Source organism: Nansenia antarctica (assembly GCF_963989245.1).
Source record: "Nansenia antarctica genome assembly, chromosome: 18".
NCBI lineage: Eukaryota > Metazoa > Chordata > Actinopteri > Argentiniformes > Microstomatidae > Nansenia > Nansenia antarctica.
The window spans coordinates 13,709,412-13,726,624 of NC_137691.1; the positions used below are offsets into that span (position 1 = coordinate 13,709,412).

Genomic DNA, 17,213 nt, shown 5'->3' on the forward strand with positions numbered 1-17,213 from the left:
GATTTATTCAACCTTTATTCAATCACTGCCAGCACTATTATTATCATCATAATCATGTCCATCAATGATAGGGTCTGCTCTATGTATTAAGACAAGAAACATGTTCACCAACTCATTTTCCTCATGGTTGAAGGTCTGTAGTAACAAAAAACGATATACGTGTGCATATAATATTTATATAAAAAAAACAAAATAAAACAAACCATTTAAATCATCAGGAACAAAATCGTAGTGTTTCCCTGTGCTCATTAATATTGATTTGGGGTTTCTATTTTAAGGACCCGCCCTGATTTAATACTTTGTTCTGAAGGCAGAAATTAAATGAGGCTGTAAATATTCATATGTACAAACATCATTATTTCTGAGCACAGGGATACCTGGATTATGAAGGGCCACACCCGACTGGTCAGATGCATCTTTACTTTTTGTGTTTCTCCGCTGCGATTGGCTGGTCACACAAGTGGCCCTCCTCTTCCATCTCTCTGTCCTGTGATGCGCGTCCTCCAAGAAACCATTGCGACGTTGGTGATCAGTATTAGGAATGTTGGGGTCTTTTATCAGAACTGCAAAAATCACAAACAAAGATGAAATGTACAAGCGTTCACTAAAAGGTTGAAAGAGACCTACAGACTGACAAGCAAACAACACTACAGAGAGGCGGACTTCAGACATACATTTTTAAGGAACTCTTCGGCGACAATTCTGGCCCTGGCGTTGACAGACAGCTTCATCTCGCTGATCTCCTTGTCGATCTCCTCCATGAAATGGATGACAAAATCCACCAGCTTGTGCTTGTACATCTGCTCCGTGTGGAAATTAGTGATGAGGAAGCTGATGTCATAGCCCTGGAGAAGAATAAAGGACAGGGAAAGAAAAGGAATGGTTATAATAAGAATTGTTTTATGGCCATGCAATCAACTTGTCTGTCAATTGTTTGGTTTTTTTGCTCTAGGCACAGGGTCAGTCATAGTCGGCACCCCTGGAGCAATTAAGTGCCTTGCTCAAGGGACACATGCAGCTCCCTCCTGGGGGGGGGGGGGGGGATCAAACCAGCGACCTTCCGATTGCTAGCCCGGCCTCTCTAGGTTAATGGAATAATGTGACACTGTGATAAACAGTTTTGCTATATTTACTGCCAAATCTCTAGTGGCCGGACATCCAGCATTTGTTGTGTTTAAAGTGTTTCAAATAATGCTTAGGGAAACGAGGCCCACACTGAGTATGGTGTGTGAATATGACTACTTGTGGGCTGTCAGTCAAGGGCAGTAGGAGACAGGAGGGGGCAGGGGAGACATGTCCCCCCCTCAATAATAATAGAATTATGTTGTTGCATGACTTTCATTTTGAAAAATGATTTAAGTAATTTTTTCTGAGTGGGGCAGTCCCACTCATATTTTTTATTTTTATTGACAGTTACAGTGAAGATTTAGACAGGAAGGATGGGTGAGAGAGAGAGGAGGGATGACATGCAGGATATGTCCCCGGCCGGAATCGAACCGGGGACCCTGCCAGCGCTTAACCCGCTACGCCACCTAAGCGCCCCAGGATTTCTATTTTGAAAGGACATATTTTCAGCCTTCACTTTAGCAGCATCATTAGCCTACTCACTGCTGCGGTAAAGTAATTGTAGGCAACCAACACACTGTAAATATAGGTAAAAAGTTAATACACTTTTGTGTATGTTAGGAAACATTTTTAATTGAATAGCCACATTCAGTCACACCATTGTCTTACGATAGATAGTGCAACTCCATCCACACTGATGTGTCTGATAACTCACGAGACAGGTAGTTCAGGCGAGGCGGGTCGCGCCGGAATGACGACACTTGTCGTAAAGACAATGCAGTCACACTGCTATTCAGTACAGTATAATGTGGCATGGCCCTACGACTGATTGGACTGTACCAGAGTTAACGCCCCTCTGCAAGGCCCCCCCCCATAGCTTTGTAATTTGCTTCAATTGTAAATTAAGAATTGTCTGTATCCTTCCTCCTCCCCCACCCCATCCAGAGGACTCCTACGTCCTCGCCATCAGTCGTCTCTTACCTCCACTGGTTTCCTCCTCAGGATGAAGAAGTTCTCGGCTCTCATCATCATGAAGCGCATAAACTTATGGCACAGGATCTTCTCAATCTCATCTGCCTGCAGACCAATCATAACAGAGCAGTCAGATTCAACCCAATCACAGGACGGGCAGCTCTGGTAGTGAAATCACAATAGTAAGCCAATCACATCATGTCAATCATTAAAAAATGCATAGTCAGCTACATAATGGAAAACCACTGCTGCAGCTTCAGTCCTGGCACTTCTGTTGGGTAAGTTTGCGATATAAAAAGGTATACAAGAAAGCAATTAAAAATCCACGGGATTATTTTTGGCAACAAGGATTCATCGTTTTCAAACCTGATTCTTGTGCCTAAAACTAGGTTAGAAGCTAGTACCCCAGTGGTATAAATCAGGACACATTGAGGCTGACTGACCTGCTTGACAGCGATGCTGACTCGGACTGAGTTGATGGAGCCCTCGATCAGAACCTTCTCCTTGTCATTACGACTGATGATGACGGGCTGCAGCAGCAGCTCTTTACTGCTCCTGAGAGGGGACAGTAAACACAAGTTCACTTCACGCTCACTTTCTTTCTCACACTCACAAAGTAGTGAAGACACCACCGCTCTTCCGTGATCAGACTTAGCTGAGGTACTGGAGCTGAAGAGTATCAAATAGAGTGCAAACAAGCAGCATCCGCACACTCAAATCTGTGCAAAATTAAGTGAATGCAGTGGTATATAGGGTTCAAATGACCGAAAAAACGCAAGCCCGCAAATGCTTTTTTGCACTCTATTTCCCCCCCCCCCCTCCACACACACACACACAGTCTTGCAGACAGAAACTCACCTGACCTCTACCTCTGGCTTGTTGTGGCGCTCCACCACCTGTGAGGAGAAGTTCTCCAGACAGAGGGCGGCCTGCAGAGTGGCGCGCACAGCATTGAGGTACGGGCGCAGAGTCGCTGTCTGGGACAGGAGGGTGGGGAAGATTGTTAAAAAAAAAAGGACAGCAGTCAGTATTGAAGCGCATACTGTATTCTGTCATCCTAACCACCGCCTCAGCCCAGTACATACAGTGTATATAATAGGCCTTTAACCTAAATCTTACACCTTGAAGGGCATGTAGAAGCGCTGTCAGGCAAGGCAGGTCGAAACCTGCAGCTAGAATTCTTGGCATACTGCAGTCCTCCCTTGCAATGGCTTAGACTGAGGCTAACAACATAGAGCTCAGGTGTGCAGATCTAACAGTTAACAGTTTCTAACAGCACAACACTAACTTCACCATACTGTTACATCACTGGCTTATATATTTTAACGATATATATAACGATAGCTGCATAAAGGAGCAGTGAAACCAAATGTTGACTCAGTGACCAAACCTTCAGATATGATTTTAAAACCATGTAACCATTGAACAACCGACAAGAGTAACCTGTATAGATATATCTCATCCATCTCTGCCTCGGCACACAGCAGGTTATCTGGCCATAGGCATGGGGTCATCAACTAAGAGTTTGGCTCACTGATATACAGTGGTAGGCCTAATTAGTTAGTTGTTACATATTTGCACAATGAAGCAGGCTTAAAGAAGAAAGGCAAAAGCTTTGCTCAGGGATCTCTGAAACGCCCAATCTTACACTTTCTTTAGTTTTTTCCCCCTTGACCTTTTGTGGACGGGGTGAGTGAACTGTTTGGCTGGCTGGCTGGCTGGCTGTCTGTCTGTCTGTCTGTCTCTCTGTCTCTCTGTCTGTCTCTCTCTCTCTGTCTGTCTCTCTGTCTGTCTCTCTGTCTGTCTGTTCTGACCTAGGCATCTGCTCTGAGTCTACTGAATGATACAACTGAAGAAACGAACATGATGGAAATCAGCCCTATGTAACTATTAACAATGCAACAATAACTCAAGATTTAACAGTCTACAATCAACTCAGTTGATATGAATCCAGTCAGAAGTTAGTAGAGTTGTAGCCTGTGTGGCTCTGATGAGGACCAGCCAGCTGAGTGACCAGAGATGTGCAACTAACTCCCCCACCCAAACAGATGTTTGATCTGCGAACATGGTAATGTCTTAAGTATTGATATGAATAACTCGATTCAGTAAACAGGTTCCAGTGAATGTAGATCTCACATCTGGGTGGGGATTGTACCAGACGTTAGCTTGGCTGGCTAGCTGTCTGACACACCGATGACAGGTCAGGTAGCAGCGTGTGAAGCCGTTACCTAGCCTTATGGCCACTCTTACAATGTCAGCTTGAATATATTCCTCGTCGTGTGATTGACGTTGAACTGTTGGGATAATATCTGTAATTTCAGTGTAAAATGTTAAAATTCCCTTACCATTTCTCTGTATCCGCAGGGGTAGAAGACGGAAGTCCACTTGTCGTCAGGGCTCTTCCGTGACCCTGGGTGGCGTTCGTAAACTCGCTCTGAGAACGCGGGAGCACACGCTGGGTTCAACGTCATAGAGCGACCGAGTAATTTGATTGGACGAGAGGCATTCCGTGAGTGATGATCAGATCTACAGAGCGTATTTACAAACGCACCCGCTGTGTGCTCACCAGAATGTACCATCTACGGGACCTCGTAGGGGAGTGTGGTTGAGTACGTGATGCCCAAAATGTACGATATTTTTCAAAGTGAATAAGATGAATGTATTTGTTTTGGTCTTATTTCAACCATATTATTTACGTATTTTTTTATTTGTTTGAATAAAACCACTTAGGGATATAATTCAAATTCCAATTTAAACCAGTGGAAGACCTCTATTCCAAAATTATATAATCTGCAAATCAATTTTGGGAATGCAAATCACATTTAGGAAAAAAGAATTAATTCGTTCAAATGTGTCAAAAGAGACAATAGCCTATTTAATATTGAATGATGGTAATTGTCTCATCATTCTTATCGCTGTAGCTGGTGTTTTCTTCCTTATAAGGTAAAAGGACCTCTCCACTATTTTTCCAAAGCAGGGGGGGAACTTACAAAGGCTGAGCCTTTGTTTCTGTCTATAACTGAAATGCCTGATTCATATGCTCAGGCCATGATCATTATTAGATGACTACGTTCTGAGTCCCATTTCTCTACTCTTCTACTGAAGTATGCATCTGTGCACTTTCCCATATGGATTGGTGGTGCCCATGCATCTATTTTAAATTAATGTGGAAAAGTGCTCAAGTGCAGCACGTTTTAATGTTGGGCTGCAGCAAACGCCGGCACACCCTTGCTGACACTCTTAAAAGCCCCTCTGTAAACTTGCCTTGAAACCCTCTATTTGTTTTAATCAGAAACACCATCTACCCATTGATGAGCATCTTTAAAACGAGGAACGTCATGTCAACACACACCAAGTAAAGGCACTGAGAAGGGACAGCACGTTATGTGCAAGTGGAGTGCAGTGGGAACACAAATGTGTGTGCGTGTATGTATGTAGGGTTTGTAGAATATATACATGTAGAAAGCAATACATATCCTGGCCTATATGCCAGTAGACCTCCAAAATGACACCTTCTATAGGACCAATGTGTGTTTTATATAGTCACTTTGATCATATTTGTTTTTGTATAAAACAACGTTTTTTGAGCCTCCAGTGAAAAATGAAAAGAGACAACCTGAATGCATCAACATTTATTTACAGGGGATGCATGGGATTTGGAAGGCAACGATAGGCAATACATAATGGCAAATAGTCTAAAATACAACCATCAGTTCTTCACAAAATTACCAATTACATGATTATGAGGTCGATGGAAATAAATCAGTTTCACTTTTTTTTGTAGCCCATTTTGCATCGGACAATGTAACCTACGGGGGCGTCACCTGTTTATGGGGGCGTTACCTGCTCATGGGGGCGTTACCTGCTTCTGGGGGCGTCACCTGCCATTCAAATCAAACGTGGGCGCTAAAGCCCTGATCCCTGCTGACCGCGGGGGGCCCGATGCAAGACACACATGAACACAAACAGAACAATTCGCAAACATCAAAACATTATGAAATCTGCCCCAAGCATAATACAAATAGAAAAATAAAAAAAGAAACGTGTAGCCTAAGTGCACGTACACGTAGGCCCAACCATGAATACTTTACAAAACTAAAAAGTATAACCATACATTGTTTATAACAAAAAAAGAATGTATAAAAATAAAAAAAATCTTAAAATAAAGTCTTATGTCGTGGTCTTCTACTTCTTCTTCCTAGGGGACCTGGTGGGTGTGGGTTTGCTGGCTTTCTTCGCTGGCTTCTTGGCTGCTGGCTTCTTGGTGGCTGATGGCTCCTTGGCTGCTGGCTTCTTGGTGGCTGATGGCTCCTTGGCTGCTGGCTTCTTGGTGGCTGCTGGCTTCTTGGTGGCTGATGGCTTCTCGGTGGTCTCTGCAGCCTTGGCTGTAAGCTTCACTGCCTCCTTCACAGACGCCTTGGCTGCAGCCTTCACCGTGGCCCTCTTGATCCTGGCGGCCACCTTCTTCGCGTTAGCGGCGGTCTTCTTCTGAGCGGGGGTGGGGGTCGTCTTCTTCTTCGGACTGGTAACCACCTAATATTGCAAAAAAGAGCCATAAGGTTAATTCATAATTCCGGTTATAGAGATCACACAAATTCATTGTTCTTAAAATCAAAAACATTAAAATTCACGGATCTGGTCCACCTTCTAACAGCACAAATAATGTATAAAGCAAATAACTACCTACTCCCTGGGAATATTCCCAAAAAACTTTTTGATAGAGATGGGAGTTATAACTTGAGGGGGGAGTTCAATTTAAAACATATTTATGTACGTACAACGGTAAAAAGTTTTTGTATTTCTATATGTGGAGTGAAGCTGTGGAACGGATTGAGTGTGGAGCTAAAGCGGTGTCCAAGCATGACCCAAAAAGCGATATAAAAACATGGCTTTCAACAGGTACGAGGAGGAAGAAGGGCTTTGATAGTCACCAGTTGTTTTCACAGATTATTTGTTTATTTACATTATCTGTTTTCTATTGTTGGTAAATATGTAAATACTTAAATAAATTTGATTTAATTAAAAAAAATATTATATTAATATTGAAGTCAACTGCAGATTATTAATTATTAATCTCTGAGTATTGGAGAAGGGGTAGGATTAAATAAGCATAATATGCTTCTTCCTACTCCTTTTCGGACATGTTAAGTAAATAGTGTTTTGTTTTGTTTTGTTCTTGTTTTTGAATGAATGAATGAATGAATGAATGAATGGTCTTTATTGTCATTGCTATAGTACAGGTACCAAACAACGACATTTGGGAGGGGTGGCTCCCCTGGTGCTAGGAAAGAAAAAAAACTAAAAAAACAAGAAGGGAAAGGAGCTGGTTTACATAAATAAAGATGTATGTTCGAAATAAAGCTTTCATTCATTCATTCACCTTTGCTTTGGGCTTCTTGGCCGCGACAACTTTGGAAGGAGTCGCTTTGGAAGGAGAAGGAGTCGCTTTGGAAGGAGAAGGAGTCGCTTTCTTTGTGGTTTTCGTTGGGGTCTTCTTGGCTGCTGGCTTCTTCTTCTTCCTCTTCTCCTCCAACTTCTTGGTGTTGAGCTTGAACGAGCCGTTCGCCCCCAGGCCCTTGAATGAATGAATGAATGAATGAATGGTCTTTAAATTATTGTCATTAATACAGTACAGGTACCATACAACGAAATTTGGGAGGGGGGGCTCCCCTGGTGCTAGGAAAGAAATACTAAAAACAAGAAGGGAAAAAGAGCTGGTTTACATAAATAAATAAAGGCTATATACATACCTTCACCTGGACCAGCGTGTCGTTCAGCACCAGGGCTCTGACGGAGTAGCGCAGGTAGGTCCGGCCGTTCTGCTGGTCAAAGAAGGCCGCCTTCTTCGCCTCGTTGTAGATCTTCCCCAGGGACGAGCCGTGCCTCTCGTTCAGGGTCTTAATGGCCTCGACCACCAGCACGCTGTACTTGCCCGGCTTGCCCTTCTTCTTTTTATTCTTGGACGGAGTGTCGCCGGGTACGGTAACAGTCATATACGGAGTTTCTTTCTTTCTACCCGAAGACGCTCTCCTCGCAGGCACCGCTGGAGCCACCTCGGTCTCGGTGCCCTCACTGTCGTCGGCCATGGCGCCTATAGGAGCTTTAGGAGCTTTGGGAAACACCGATCGCAGGAGTTAGTTGTTTAATGTTTAGTAGGATGAAAGTACAGGTATGCATCCATAGAGTTATTGCCCAAAATGTACTCTAAACTCTACAGTGCTTTGTGTGAAACATTTTGTAATATAATAATAACAAATATTAGCGTTTCTACTCTCATAACTTAAAACCAGAGACATATCTCATGCAAAAAAAACATACAGTATGTGATCAAAAAGGATATTCAAGACACCACAAACTGAAATGTGTCTGTACCGTAACGTTACACCCCTATATATTTTAAATGTAACAATTACAAACCTGATCTTTTCAAATCTGTAATCTCTTACGGACCTTCTCCTCTCCTCGCCTGGGCTAGTCTGGTAGTGGCCCGCCCCCGTCCTGACTGGCCCTTATAACCACCACGCGGACGTGATTGAGAACAACAACACCGATCGTTGCCGTGTGTTCGGAGTTGTGCTTTTGACGGTAGTTTAGAGGTGTTTTTTCTATCATTGGGGAAGGTTTTAATGTAATAATCAGTGACCTTTTGAAAGTTGACACGATGACATTATCGCTGTATCACGGCCATATCTGTCACTAGTCGAGATGTCCTAGAAAACAGAGAAAGTCAAGAGGGTGGGTCACAATCGCGGCGCTAAATCGGATGGGGGCACCCACTTTAGGAGTCAAATGTTTGAAAAACAGACAGTATTTGACAAACTACTCGTTGTAAAGCCACCGTTCAGAGGGCGGGCAATCGAAATTGACTAAGGCCATCCCGGTAAACCGAAACGGCACTCCAATACGAACGATTTAATTTGTATAAACTAACACAGCAAAACGCCCTCGCGTGGCTCATTGACAAATGGAGATATGCACCCCCTCTTCACCCCCTTCACCGACATAATTATTACAATATTATATATTATGGCCTAATTAGTCGTAATGAAAAACGATGCACTCCATCTTCAAGAAACCGAGATGACAAAAATTATAAAACTAAAATAGTTCATGAAGATCAAGAGCGTTATCAGGGAATGTAGAGGTAAATACTTTGCCAGCGTTGATTTAATATCACACACTGACTGACCCAATGAAGTTTATTATTGAAAGAAATAGCCACACTAGGCTTATGTCAACGCGCACAGACATCTGATGTTCTTTATTTGTCCAGTAAAGCATCACAAAGTGAGCTTGTGTGTACATTATGCACCCTGTACAGCAATTTCCCCCAATACAATTACAGTCCAGTAATATCATAATAGGTGAAGTCTGGGAAATTCATCTGTGTTTCATGTTGCCTTAAGCTTTGGTCATAAATGAAAACCAACAACAACAATCACACTGAAACAAAGCCGTTTATATTCAAGAACCTTTTATTTTCATTGCTTTTGAAATCCCAATACTTCATTTTTTTTTTTTTACATCATCATTGGCATAGCACTGACTCTTTAATTAAGACGAATAATACCAGGGCAAGTCTTGTGGTTGGTAAAGAACAGAACTGTGTTTCATCTCAGCTTTTCCCCCCCCCTGTCCCTGTTATATCTGCACACAATAGTAGTGCTGTACACAAACAATCTGTTAAAAAGTAATATTATTAAGCACTTATTAACAAACTCTTGCCAACCTGAGCTACCAGCAGAGAGAGAGAGAGGGGGCAGTAGAAATAAAGACAGACATGACATTGGACAGATGTAAGATGACATCTATAATTCAACAGTGTTGAAACAAGATGGCTGACAAAGTACATACAGTACATTGTAGTAGCACTAGTAGAACTAAGTAGTAAGCAGTATTAATATCATAACAACTTTCTCCTTGTCTTTAATTGGGTTTATGTAACTCAGCTACTGATGAATATTTACCCTGACATTTGATAAGACAATCAATGTACAGTGCACTCCCTACAAAGGACATGGTCACACTGTATTCGTTTTTTTTCTTCTTCAATCAACAGGCTCCCATGGGATATTTGAAAAGGGTGGGTGCGAGTGGTGGGGCTGTTGTTTGTGGCTTGCCAAATCAGTCCTTCCACCCTCCCAGATTATAAGATTTCAAGGCAAAAAAACAACAACAACAACAATGTGCAAAAACAATGAGTATATGCTCCTGATTGGCTTAAGACTACATCTACAACCAATACAAAAAAACCCTCTAGTACAGCTGATTATTTCTCATCAGTTAGGTAGGTAGGCAGCAGAGAGAACTTCAAGTCAAAACAAAAATATTTCTGAGGAACAGAAAACACAGAGGATAAGATAAGTCTCGGGACGCTGAACCCAAGTCGACATCATCTCGCATTATGGAGCATCAGCCATTCCTTGAGTTCCCAAATGCACTCTTAGGACACAACTCCATCTTGCCTCCTCAATGGGAGAGAGACTGAAGGGGAGACAGACAGGTGGGGAAGGGTAGGTGGGTCACTCGTGATATTGAGTCAGGAACTGTGATGCAATGTGAGGTCAGTGGGGGTGTCATTCTTCTCTCACATCATTTTGGGGAAATGGAGTCATCAGCATATGGGTATTTGTGTGTGTGTGTGTGTGTGTGTGTGTGTGTGTGTGTGTGTGTGTGTGTGTGTGTGTGTGTGGATGTGTGTCAGAGTGTACATGGCATACATCCATGCGCCCATGTGTCTGTGTAATTTGGTAATCATTGGGATCCTGGTGGGAGGGGAATGTAACATGGGTGCAGAAGACCAGAGGGGCAGTCCTTTCCTTGGGAGGGGGGGAAGCAGGTGTTGAGACGACAAAACCAAAGAAGACAGTCCAAGTCTCCCCACCCATCAGCAGCTGCAGGACTCTGCTGAAGGCTTAGCCCTGTCATTCCTATCCAGTTTGATGGGCTCCGGGAATTCATTGTACAACTCCACCTCGGTTTCCTGAGAGGAAGAGAGAGAGAAGAGAGAGAGACGGTAATAAGAAAGACAAACCAGAGGTGTGCTACTTGTCTCAGACCGAGCCTCAACAATAGTCCACAACCAACACCGTTTCACTGAAAACAATAATGATAATACTGTACATCGACCACCCTCCCCCTTTTCCTTCTGTCAGCTGCCATGGCAACAAGGCGACCCACCTGTTTCAGGGCGTTGCGTGCGATGGTCTGGAAGGCCTGCTCGACGTTGATGGCTTCCTTGGCGCTGGTCTCGTAGTAGGGGATGTTGTTCTTACTCTGGCACCACGCCTGAGCCCGCTTTGTCGTCACCTGCGGTGCGGCGTAGGGATTTGTTTATTTGTTTATTTAAACGGATCCCCATTAGTCATCACCATAGTGAAGACTATTCTTCCTGGGGTCCACATAAAAGACAGACTCAGAATCAAACATTACAAAATCAATCAACAAAGGAATAATTAGTGAACAGCATTCACTTATTAAAACTAAGAAAAATGAAGTAAATAAAATATAAGATAACATAATTAAAATAAAATGACAAGTAGCAGCACATTTGAGAGCTGCGTTTGCTTCAAACACCATATCTGCATCCAAATAAAAGAAGAAGACAGAGAGCTCACACCAAAACGACAGTATTATCGTCAGGGCAAAAGTCAGACTGTGCTAAAACCTTAATTTATTTTCGGACAGCAGCTTCTTTCAGTTTCTCTTTGAAGCTGGATTGATGTTCACACACATACGAGTGGCAATCAAGACACAAGGCCCAGACACAAACTACTGGACCAAGTAGTAGTCGTTGTTCCAGTCGTTGTGAAGTCAGAACCCACCTGTCTGTTCTCCAGATCGATCTTGTTGCCTAACACCACGAATGGGAAGTTCTCTGGGTCTCGGGGGCTGGCCTGGATGAGGAATTCGTCCCTCCAGCTGTCCAAGGTCTTGAAGGTGTTGGGCGCGGTCACGTCGAACACCAGCACGCAGCAGTCCGCCCCACGGTAGAACGCTACTCCCAGGGACTGGAACCTCTCCTGCCCGGCCGTGTCCCAGATCTGATGACCAGGAAGGGGTGGGGGGGGGGGGAAGGAAAGAGGATTAACTATTGTTGGCCAACAGTTTTCTTCTGAAGTAGGATGAGATTTAAGCCTCTTGATCAAAACACACACTTAAAGAGTATCACGTAATCGGATGTCTTTGGTCTTCCTTACATTCAATCACACCAGTACCAGATTTGACTAAATCACACCGACCTGATGATAAACTCTATCTTAAACAAAGCTGATGATAAACTCTATCTTCAACAAAGCGGATGAACTTCCAACTGTATGTAAATCCCTGATTAGTCCTTCATATTCTCTTTGGAACTGCCAGTTCAGCAGTTTGGCCTGGCTGCTCTCTGATTCCCAGTTCAGCAGTTTGGCCTGGCTGCTCTCTGATTCCCAGTTCAGCAGTTTGGCTCTCTGCTCTCTGATTCCCGAGTCGGACACCACCCTGTTTGCCAAGCCCAACTACGTATTTCTAGACATGTTCTTCACTTTGGTGTCGCTGTGGCTGCGTTGCGGTCTGTACCTGCATAGTGACGAGCCGGTCGTCCACCATCACCTCCTTGGTCAGGAAGTCTGCTCCTATTGTTGCTTTGTACTGATTACTGAACTTCTTATTAACATACTGGTTCATCAAGGAGGTCTTCCCAACACTGATAGAGAGAGACAGAGAGAAAGAGAGAACAGGAGAGGGTGAGCAAACAGCAGGGGGAGGTATGGTGTTAATGGTTGATGAATTGCTGTGACCATTGGTTGATGAATTGCTGTGACTTGGCATGGCTGCATTTTACTCTATCCGGTCCCAATGGTGAAAGAGGAACCGTGACTCATATCAAAAATCAATGATAGGCGGAGGGAGAAAGAGAAAGACAAAGAGAGAGAGAGAGAGACCAGACACTTAAAAGCCCATCAGATGGAGTCTAGTCTATATGGACTGTTACACTATTGCACTATTACACTAGTGCTGACTGATCATGAAACAACATGAGAAAATAGTAGGATCAGATTTCATAGAATGCTATTTGTGCAAGAGGAAGCAAGAGAAGGAGGAGGGGAAATTGAAATAAAAGCAAATAAATAGAGCAATGAAAAGTCAAGCCATGCAACATATACAGAAAGTGAAAGTCCATAACCACAATAGTTAGTGAATATTCTGGCCATAAAGATTGCAGACATGTTTCTGGTTAACCCGAAAGACCGTCGACATCAGCAGTCTATCGTTCAACTGGAAAACCATAGCCAGGCATCAAGATAAGCCAAAAAGAGTCTGTAACTTACCCAGAATCCCCAAGGATGATGACTTTCAGGAGCACTTTCTTCCTGGATGTCATTCTGTCACGTCTGAGGAGAGACCAGAGACACAAAAAAGTCAACAAACACGTCGTATGCTAGGCTACATTGTACACGGCGCAGCCGAATACACACACTTCATATTTTATAGTTCTGTTCAATGATGCGTGGCCCTGTGTGTAGACAATGCTAGGCTAGGCTATATGATGTGTGTGTGTGTGTGTGTGTGCGTGTGTGTGTGTGTATTAGTCATATGTTTAGAGTGCTACAGTATGCCACTGTGTGACTGGGCTACGGTTTGAGCTCCATTCATTCCAGTCATGTGTTCTAAGCCTCTGGCCAAGTCACGAGCGACACATCATTCTCTTTCTCTCTCTAACTCGCCCTCTCTCTCTCACACACACATACATAGAGGAAGTGAAGCTGAGGGCTCGGCTGCATCACTATGCTTCTCATTATAGGAACCAACTCTTATATATATTTATTTTTTGATTGTTTACCAATCTCCTCGGGTGCTGAGGCTACAACACTGCCGGCAGACTCTAACCAAGAATTCTTGGTGAGAACCAAGGCTCTGAGATTATAGGCACTGACGCAGATAATATTGAGGACATAACCCCGCGAGTGATCCGTTCAAATCCACTGGGTGTCTCTCATCAAGAAAATCAATGTAGTAGGCTAACACAATGTAGCCTGAGAATAACAGCCTTTGTGATGCTCATTCTCAACAAATAGGGCCGCTTAGGGGCAACTGCTCATGCAAATGCACAAATATACTCCCCATCTTATATTAGCCTATCCATTCTTCTCGACAGATACCGATCCCTAACACGGTCGAGGATGTCCTGTCTGGCCGCGTCATACTTCTCTGACCGGTCTATTGTTTTCAAGCCAGTCAGTTGTAATTTCCTAATACACACCTGGCACTGACACCCTCCTCTCCCTCATACTCGCACTCTCTTGTCTCTCTCTGTCTGCCGCGGGCCCCCGTGTCTCTGTTGAGCTAGAGCCCAGAATCAGGGTCACTGACAGGACATTCGCTCCTCTCTCTGTTGCCATCCATCAACAGCCTGGTCATAGTCTAGACCTAGCCTCTTACAGCACTCTAATGGGCATCTCATAAAGTCTGTCTCCTCTCAAACTAGCCCCCATAGGCCTCTCTGACCCCGACACCGCAAGTCATGGGTGACCCTGTCAGCAGACAAAGGCTTGCCCTAAGGGCAACCATGACAGACAGACAGACTGCTCAATCTGTGTGATGCAGCAAACATACACACACTAAAGACGTTGAACTTGTTCGGCAAATCCAAGACCTTAGTAAAATGACCAATGGCACCCATACTTACAAACAAAGCTGCTCATTTACCAACACACGCAGCTTACATGAAATCTGGTGGACACACACCGTTGGTCAAGTCCACTAAGTTTTTTCTTTTGGGTACAAAAACAACCCTTCTGTCCTCCTCCACCGTGACAAGTCAAGTGTAGTGTTAGTATGTGACTCTGGAAGCGTGGAGAACAGCCCTTCTTCAGCAGAGCAGCGTGACACACTGGGCACGCTCGGAACACTGCCACAGTCACATGACTGCAGACGGGGGAACCCTCGACCCTGACTACTGACCTTTGACCCTTGAGCTCACAGAGAGAGGCCACCGACCAGGAAGGCAGTGATTCATGGTTGCCGTGAGTGACGTGTCTTGCCTTTCGGAACACCACCTCATAAATATGCACAACATGACTCCAGAGAAACCAAAGCAGTGTTAGTTTTTGTTTTGGACTCAGGACTCTTGAGTGCCTTCTGCCCCTCCACCCCCCCCACACAGAGAAAATGCTGGTACTGGACTCTTAACACTTCACTGAACACTGCACACAAAAGAGGCAGCTAGAACTCCAGAGTAAATCAGTGCAACTGATTTGTATGCACCGCAAACAGCCACAGACAAGCACCCAGACACAAACACACTCTAAGCCTAATAATAGATGTGTGCACAGCCTTGATGAGGCATGTTGTTGCTCAACTCATCTTCAACACGTCACAAAGTTACAACACATCTCCCTCCTGGCTGTCAGCACCCTGGATCACTGTAGGGTGAGATGGGACAACTGTCTTGTCTACAACCCTATCCACTCTATAAGCTGGAAACCTACATAACATATGTCCATGTATAATGTCACTGACAGACATATCAGAGGGAACCAACTTCCAAAATTAAACGAAGCCTTAATGGAAATAATAGAATCACGTTGTGTTTGAAATAGTTCCCTGCATTGCAGTGAGCCATAATGTAGGTTAGGTTACATTTTTGACAATTTGACAGTGAACATTGCCCTCCCCACGCCTTAGTACTAGACTAATCTGCAACCCATGATACTCCTGCATCCCATGGGAGAAACATTCCCCCGACCTTAAAACCCCAAACGGGACCTGAGGTGAGGGGCTATACAACACAACACAATCATCTACAAACATTCAAGAATGAATAATAGATAGCGATTACCCCCCTAGTCAACAAAACAAACCATTATAACAGTCCTGGAAAGATTGCGTGACTTCGTGTTAAGGATCGGTCATGCATGGTGCAGATTCCGCAAAGTCCATATCTCGGTGGTAGACACCGGTCTAGTAGTGATCAAAGCCTAAAAGGTTGAACGGTTCAGTGGTTCGTAGCTGAGGTGGGACATCACGTCCGGACGCAGTAGGACAGAACAGGCCCATATAGATGTTGTTAACAGGCCCATCACAGTATTGCTCAACCCCATCAGAGAGACTGAGAGGCCCTTAACCCTCCTCTAACTCTCCGGTCAAACATACTGATCGCTGTCAGAAACATTTCTGTACAACTTACCTTTAACTTAGAAAACAGCGGGTAGATTTTTTTTTTTTTTTCGCTGCGATCTCGCTGGGTAGAAATGTTCAGAAATGCAAGATACAGTTTTAGCGAACGATGATGTAATATATCAAAGTGTTGGTGGGAGAATAATAATAGCGGAATCTATCTAATCTGTCGCCTTCAGCTTCTCTAAAAAAATATCCCCACTGCCAGTGTGTAGATATGTAGCGGTAGTGAACTCTACCTAGTAACACTAGAGGAGATCAGATGGGGTTGGTTGTCTCAGCTGCTTTTCACGATCGCGATTTTTTCTCTTTTTGATTCTCCTGACTTCCTTCAAAACAACTCTAGCGTCACCGCGTTGTAGCGTGATCACGCACACGGTTATATAACGTCACCGCGTTGTAACGTGATCACGCACACGGTTATATAACGTCACCGCGTTTGTAACGTGATCACGCAACACAGTTATATAACGTCATCGCGTTTGTAACGTGATCACGCACACCCACAACAGTGGCTGCGTTCGTACATTCGCTCTGAAAAATCTGAAAGAAATCTGATCAGCAATCCTGGGATGCCTCTTGTCCAATCAAATGACTCGGTCGCTCTATGTCGACGTTGAACGTGTGCGCGCTCCGCCGCTTTCAGAGCGAATTTACGAACGCACCTACTAGTATATATACGCCACGCCCGCAGAAGAGATGTACAATAATAATTAGAATGACTCGGTCCTTTTTTTGTTATATTAAAACAGCTCTCCAAATTGTATGGACACTTTGGAAATAATTTACTATTATGTAAGATTTGATAAAACCTCACAATAGCCTTCCTTATGGCTCGGTATTTCCATTAATGATTGATCAAAACAGACAGGCAGACAGTTGAGGACATGGCAGGCAGATAGGTTGATTACGTTTGAATGTATCATGTTTAATTATAAAACAGTTGATTTAGTTTTTTTTTAAATAGATATAAATAACACCAGGGTATGGAAATTGCTGTTACTTCGGAATAATAT

The 17,213-nt window shown here is 43.8% G+C and overlaps 3 protein-coding genes across 4 annotated transcripts; all 3 read right to left on the reverse strand.

The window, feature by feature from the left end:
- Positions 1 to 31: 31 nt before the first annotated feature.
- LOC308173377 (actin-related protein 2/3 complex subunit 4) lies at positions 32 to 4,436 on the reverse strand. The gene is made up of 6 exons (XM_080548392.1): positions 4,383 to 4,436; positions 2,896 to 3,014; positions 2,481 to 2,592; positions 2,047 to 2,142; positions 675 to 845; positions 32 to 563 (listed from the first exon to the last, which is right to left on the reverse strand). Exons 1-6 carry the CDS (start codon positions 4,383 to 4,385, stop codon positions 558 to 560), a joined length of 507 nt encoding a protein of 168 aa, XP_080404518.1. The 5' UTR covers positions 4,386 to 4,436; the 3' UTR covers positions 32 to 557.
- A 1,218-nt stretch (positions 4,437 to 5,654) lies between these two features.
- LOC308173285 (uncharacterized protein) lies at positions 5,655 to 8,510 on the reverse strand. Of its 2 annotated transcripts, none has more exons than XM_080548292.1 (4): positions 8,455 to 8,510; positions 7,788 to 8,146; positions 7,418 to 7,612; positions 5,655 to 6,570 (listed from the first exon to the last, which is right to left on the reverse strand). In XM_080548292.1, the coding sequence occupies exons 2-4, from the start codon at positions 8,121 to 8,123 to the stop codon at positions 6,223 to 6,225; spliced, it is 879 nt and encodes a 292-aa protein (XP_080404418.1). In that variant the 5' UTR covers positions 8,124 to 8,146; positions 8,455 to 8,510; the 3' UTR covers positions 5,655 to 6,222. The 2 variants fall into 2 exon arrangements, with proteins under 2 accessions (XP_080404418.1, XP_080404419.1); XM_080548293.1 differs by having other exon boundaries at positions 7,788 to 8,137; positions 8,455 to 8,494.
- Positions 8,511 to 9,500: 990 nt separating this feature from the next.
- LOC308173223 (ras-related protein rab7-like) lies at positions 9,501 to 16,466 on the reverse strand. The gene is made up of 6 exons (XM_080548220.1): positions 16,208 to 16,466; positions 13,350 to 13,412; positions 12,598 to 12,724; positions 11,862 to 12,080; positions 11,218 to 11,346; positions 9,501 to 11,020 (listed from the first exon to the last, which is right to left on the reverse strand). The coding sequence occupies exons 2-6, from the start codon at positions 13,400 to 13,402 to the stop codon at positions 10,925 to 10,927; spliced, it is 624 nt and encodes a 207-aa protein (XP_080404346.1). The 5' UTR covers positions 13,403 to 13,412; positions 16,208 to 16,466; the 3' UTR covers positions 9,501 to 10,924.
- Between the last annotated feature and the right edge of the window lie 747 nt (positions 16,467 to 17,213).

Excerpts from the sequence above, each read along its gene's own strand:
- LOC308173285 (XM_080548292.1), bottom strand. The coding sequence starts at position 8,123 with ATGGCCGACGACAGTGAGGGCACCGAGACCGAGGTGGCTCCAGCGGTG. Across the intron at positions 7,613-7,787 it reads ACACGCTGGTCCAGGTGAAG|GGCCTGGGGGCGAACGGCTC; the intron begins GTATGTATATAG and ends CATTCATTCAAG. Across the intron at positions 6,571-7,417 it reads CCAAGAAGCCCAAAGCAAAG|GTGGTTACCAGTCCGAAGAA; the intron begins GTGAATGAATGA and ends TTGCAATATTAG.
- LOC308173377 (XM_080548392.1), bottom strand. Across the intron at positions 2,593-2,895 it reads AAGCCAGAGGTAGAGGTCAG|GAGCAGTAAAGAGCTGCTGC; the intron begins GTGAGTTTCTGT and ends GTCCCCTCTCAG. Across the intron at positions 846-2,046 it reads TGAGGAGGAAACCAGTGGAG|GGCTATGACATCAGCTTCCT; the intron begins GTAAGAGACGAC and ends ATTCTTCTCCAG.
- LOC308173223 (XM_080548220.1), bottom strand. The coding sequence starts at position 13,402 with ATGACATCCAGGAAGAAAGTGCTCCTGAAAGTCATCATCCTTGGGGAT. Across the intron at positions 12,081-12,597 it reads ACCGGCTCGTCACTATGCAG|ATCTGGGACACGGCCGGGCA; the intron begins GTACAGACCGCA and ends CCTGGTCATCAG. Across the intron at positions 11,347-11,861 it reads TCGATCTGGAGAACAGACAG|GTGACGACAAAGCGGGCTCA; the intron begins GTGGGTTCTGAC and ends GCCGCACCGCAG.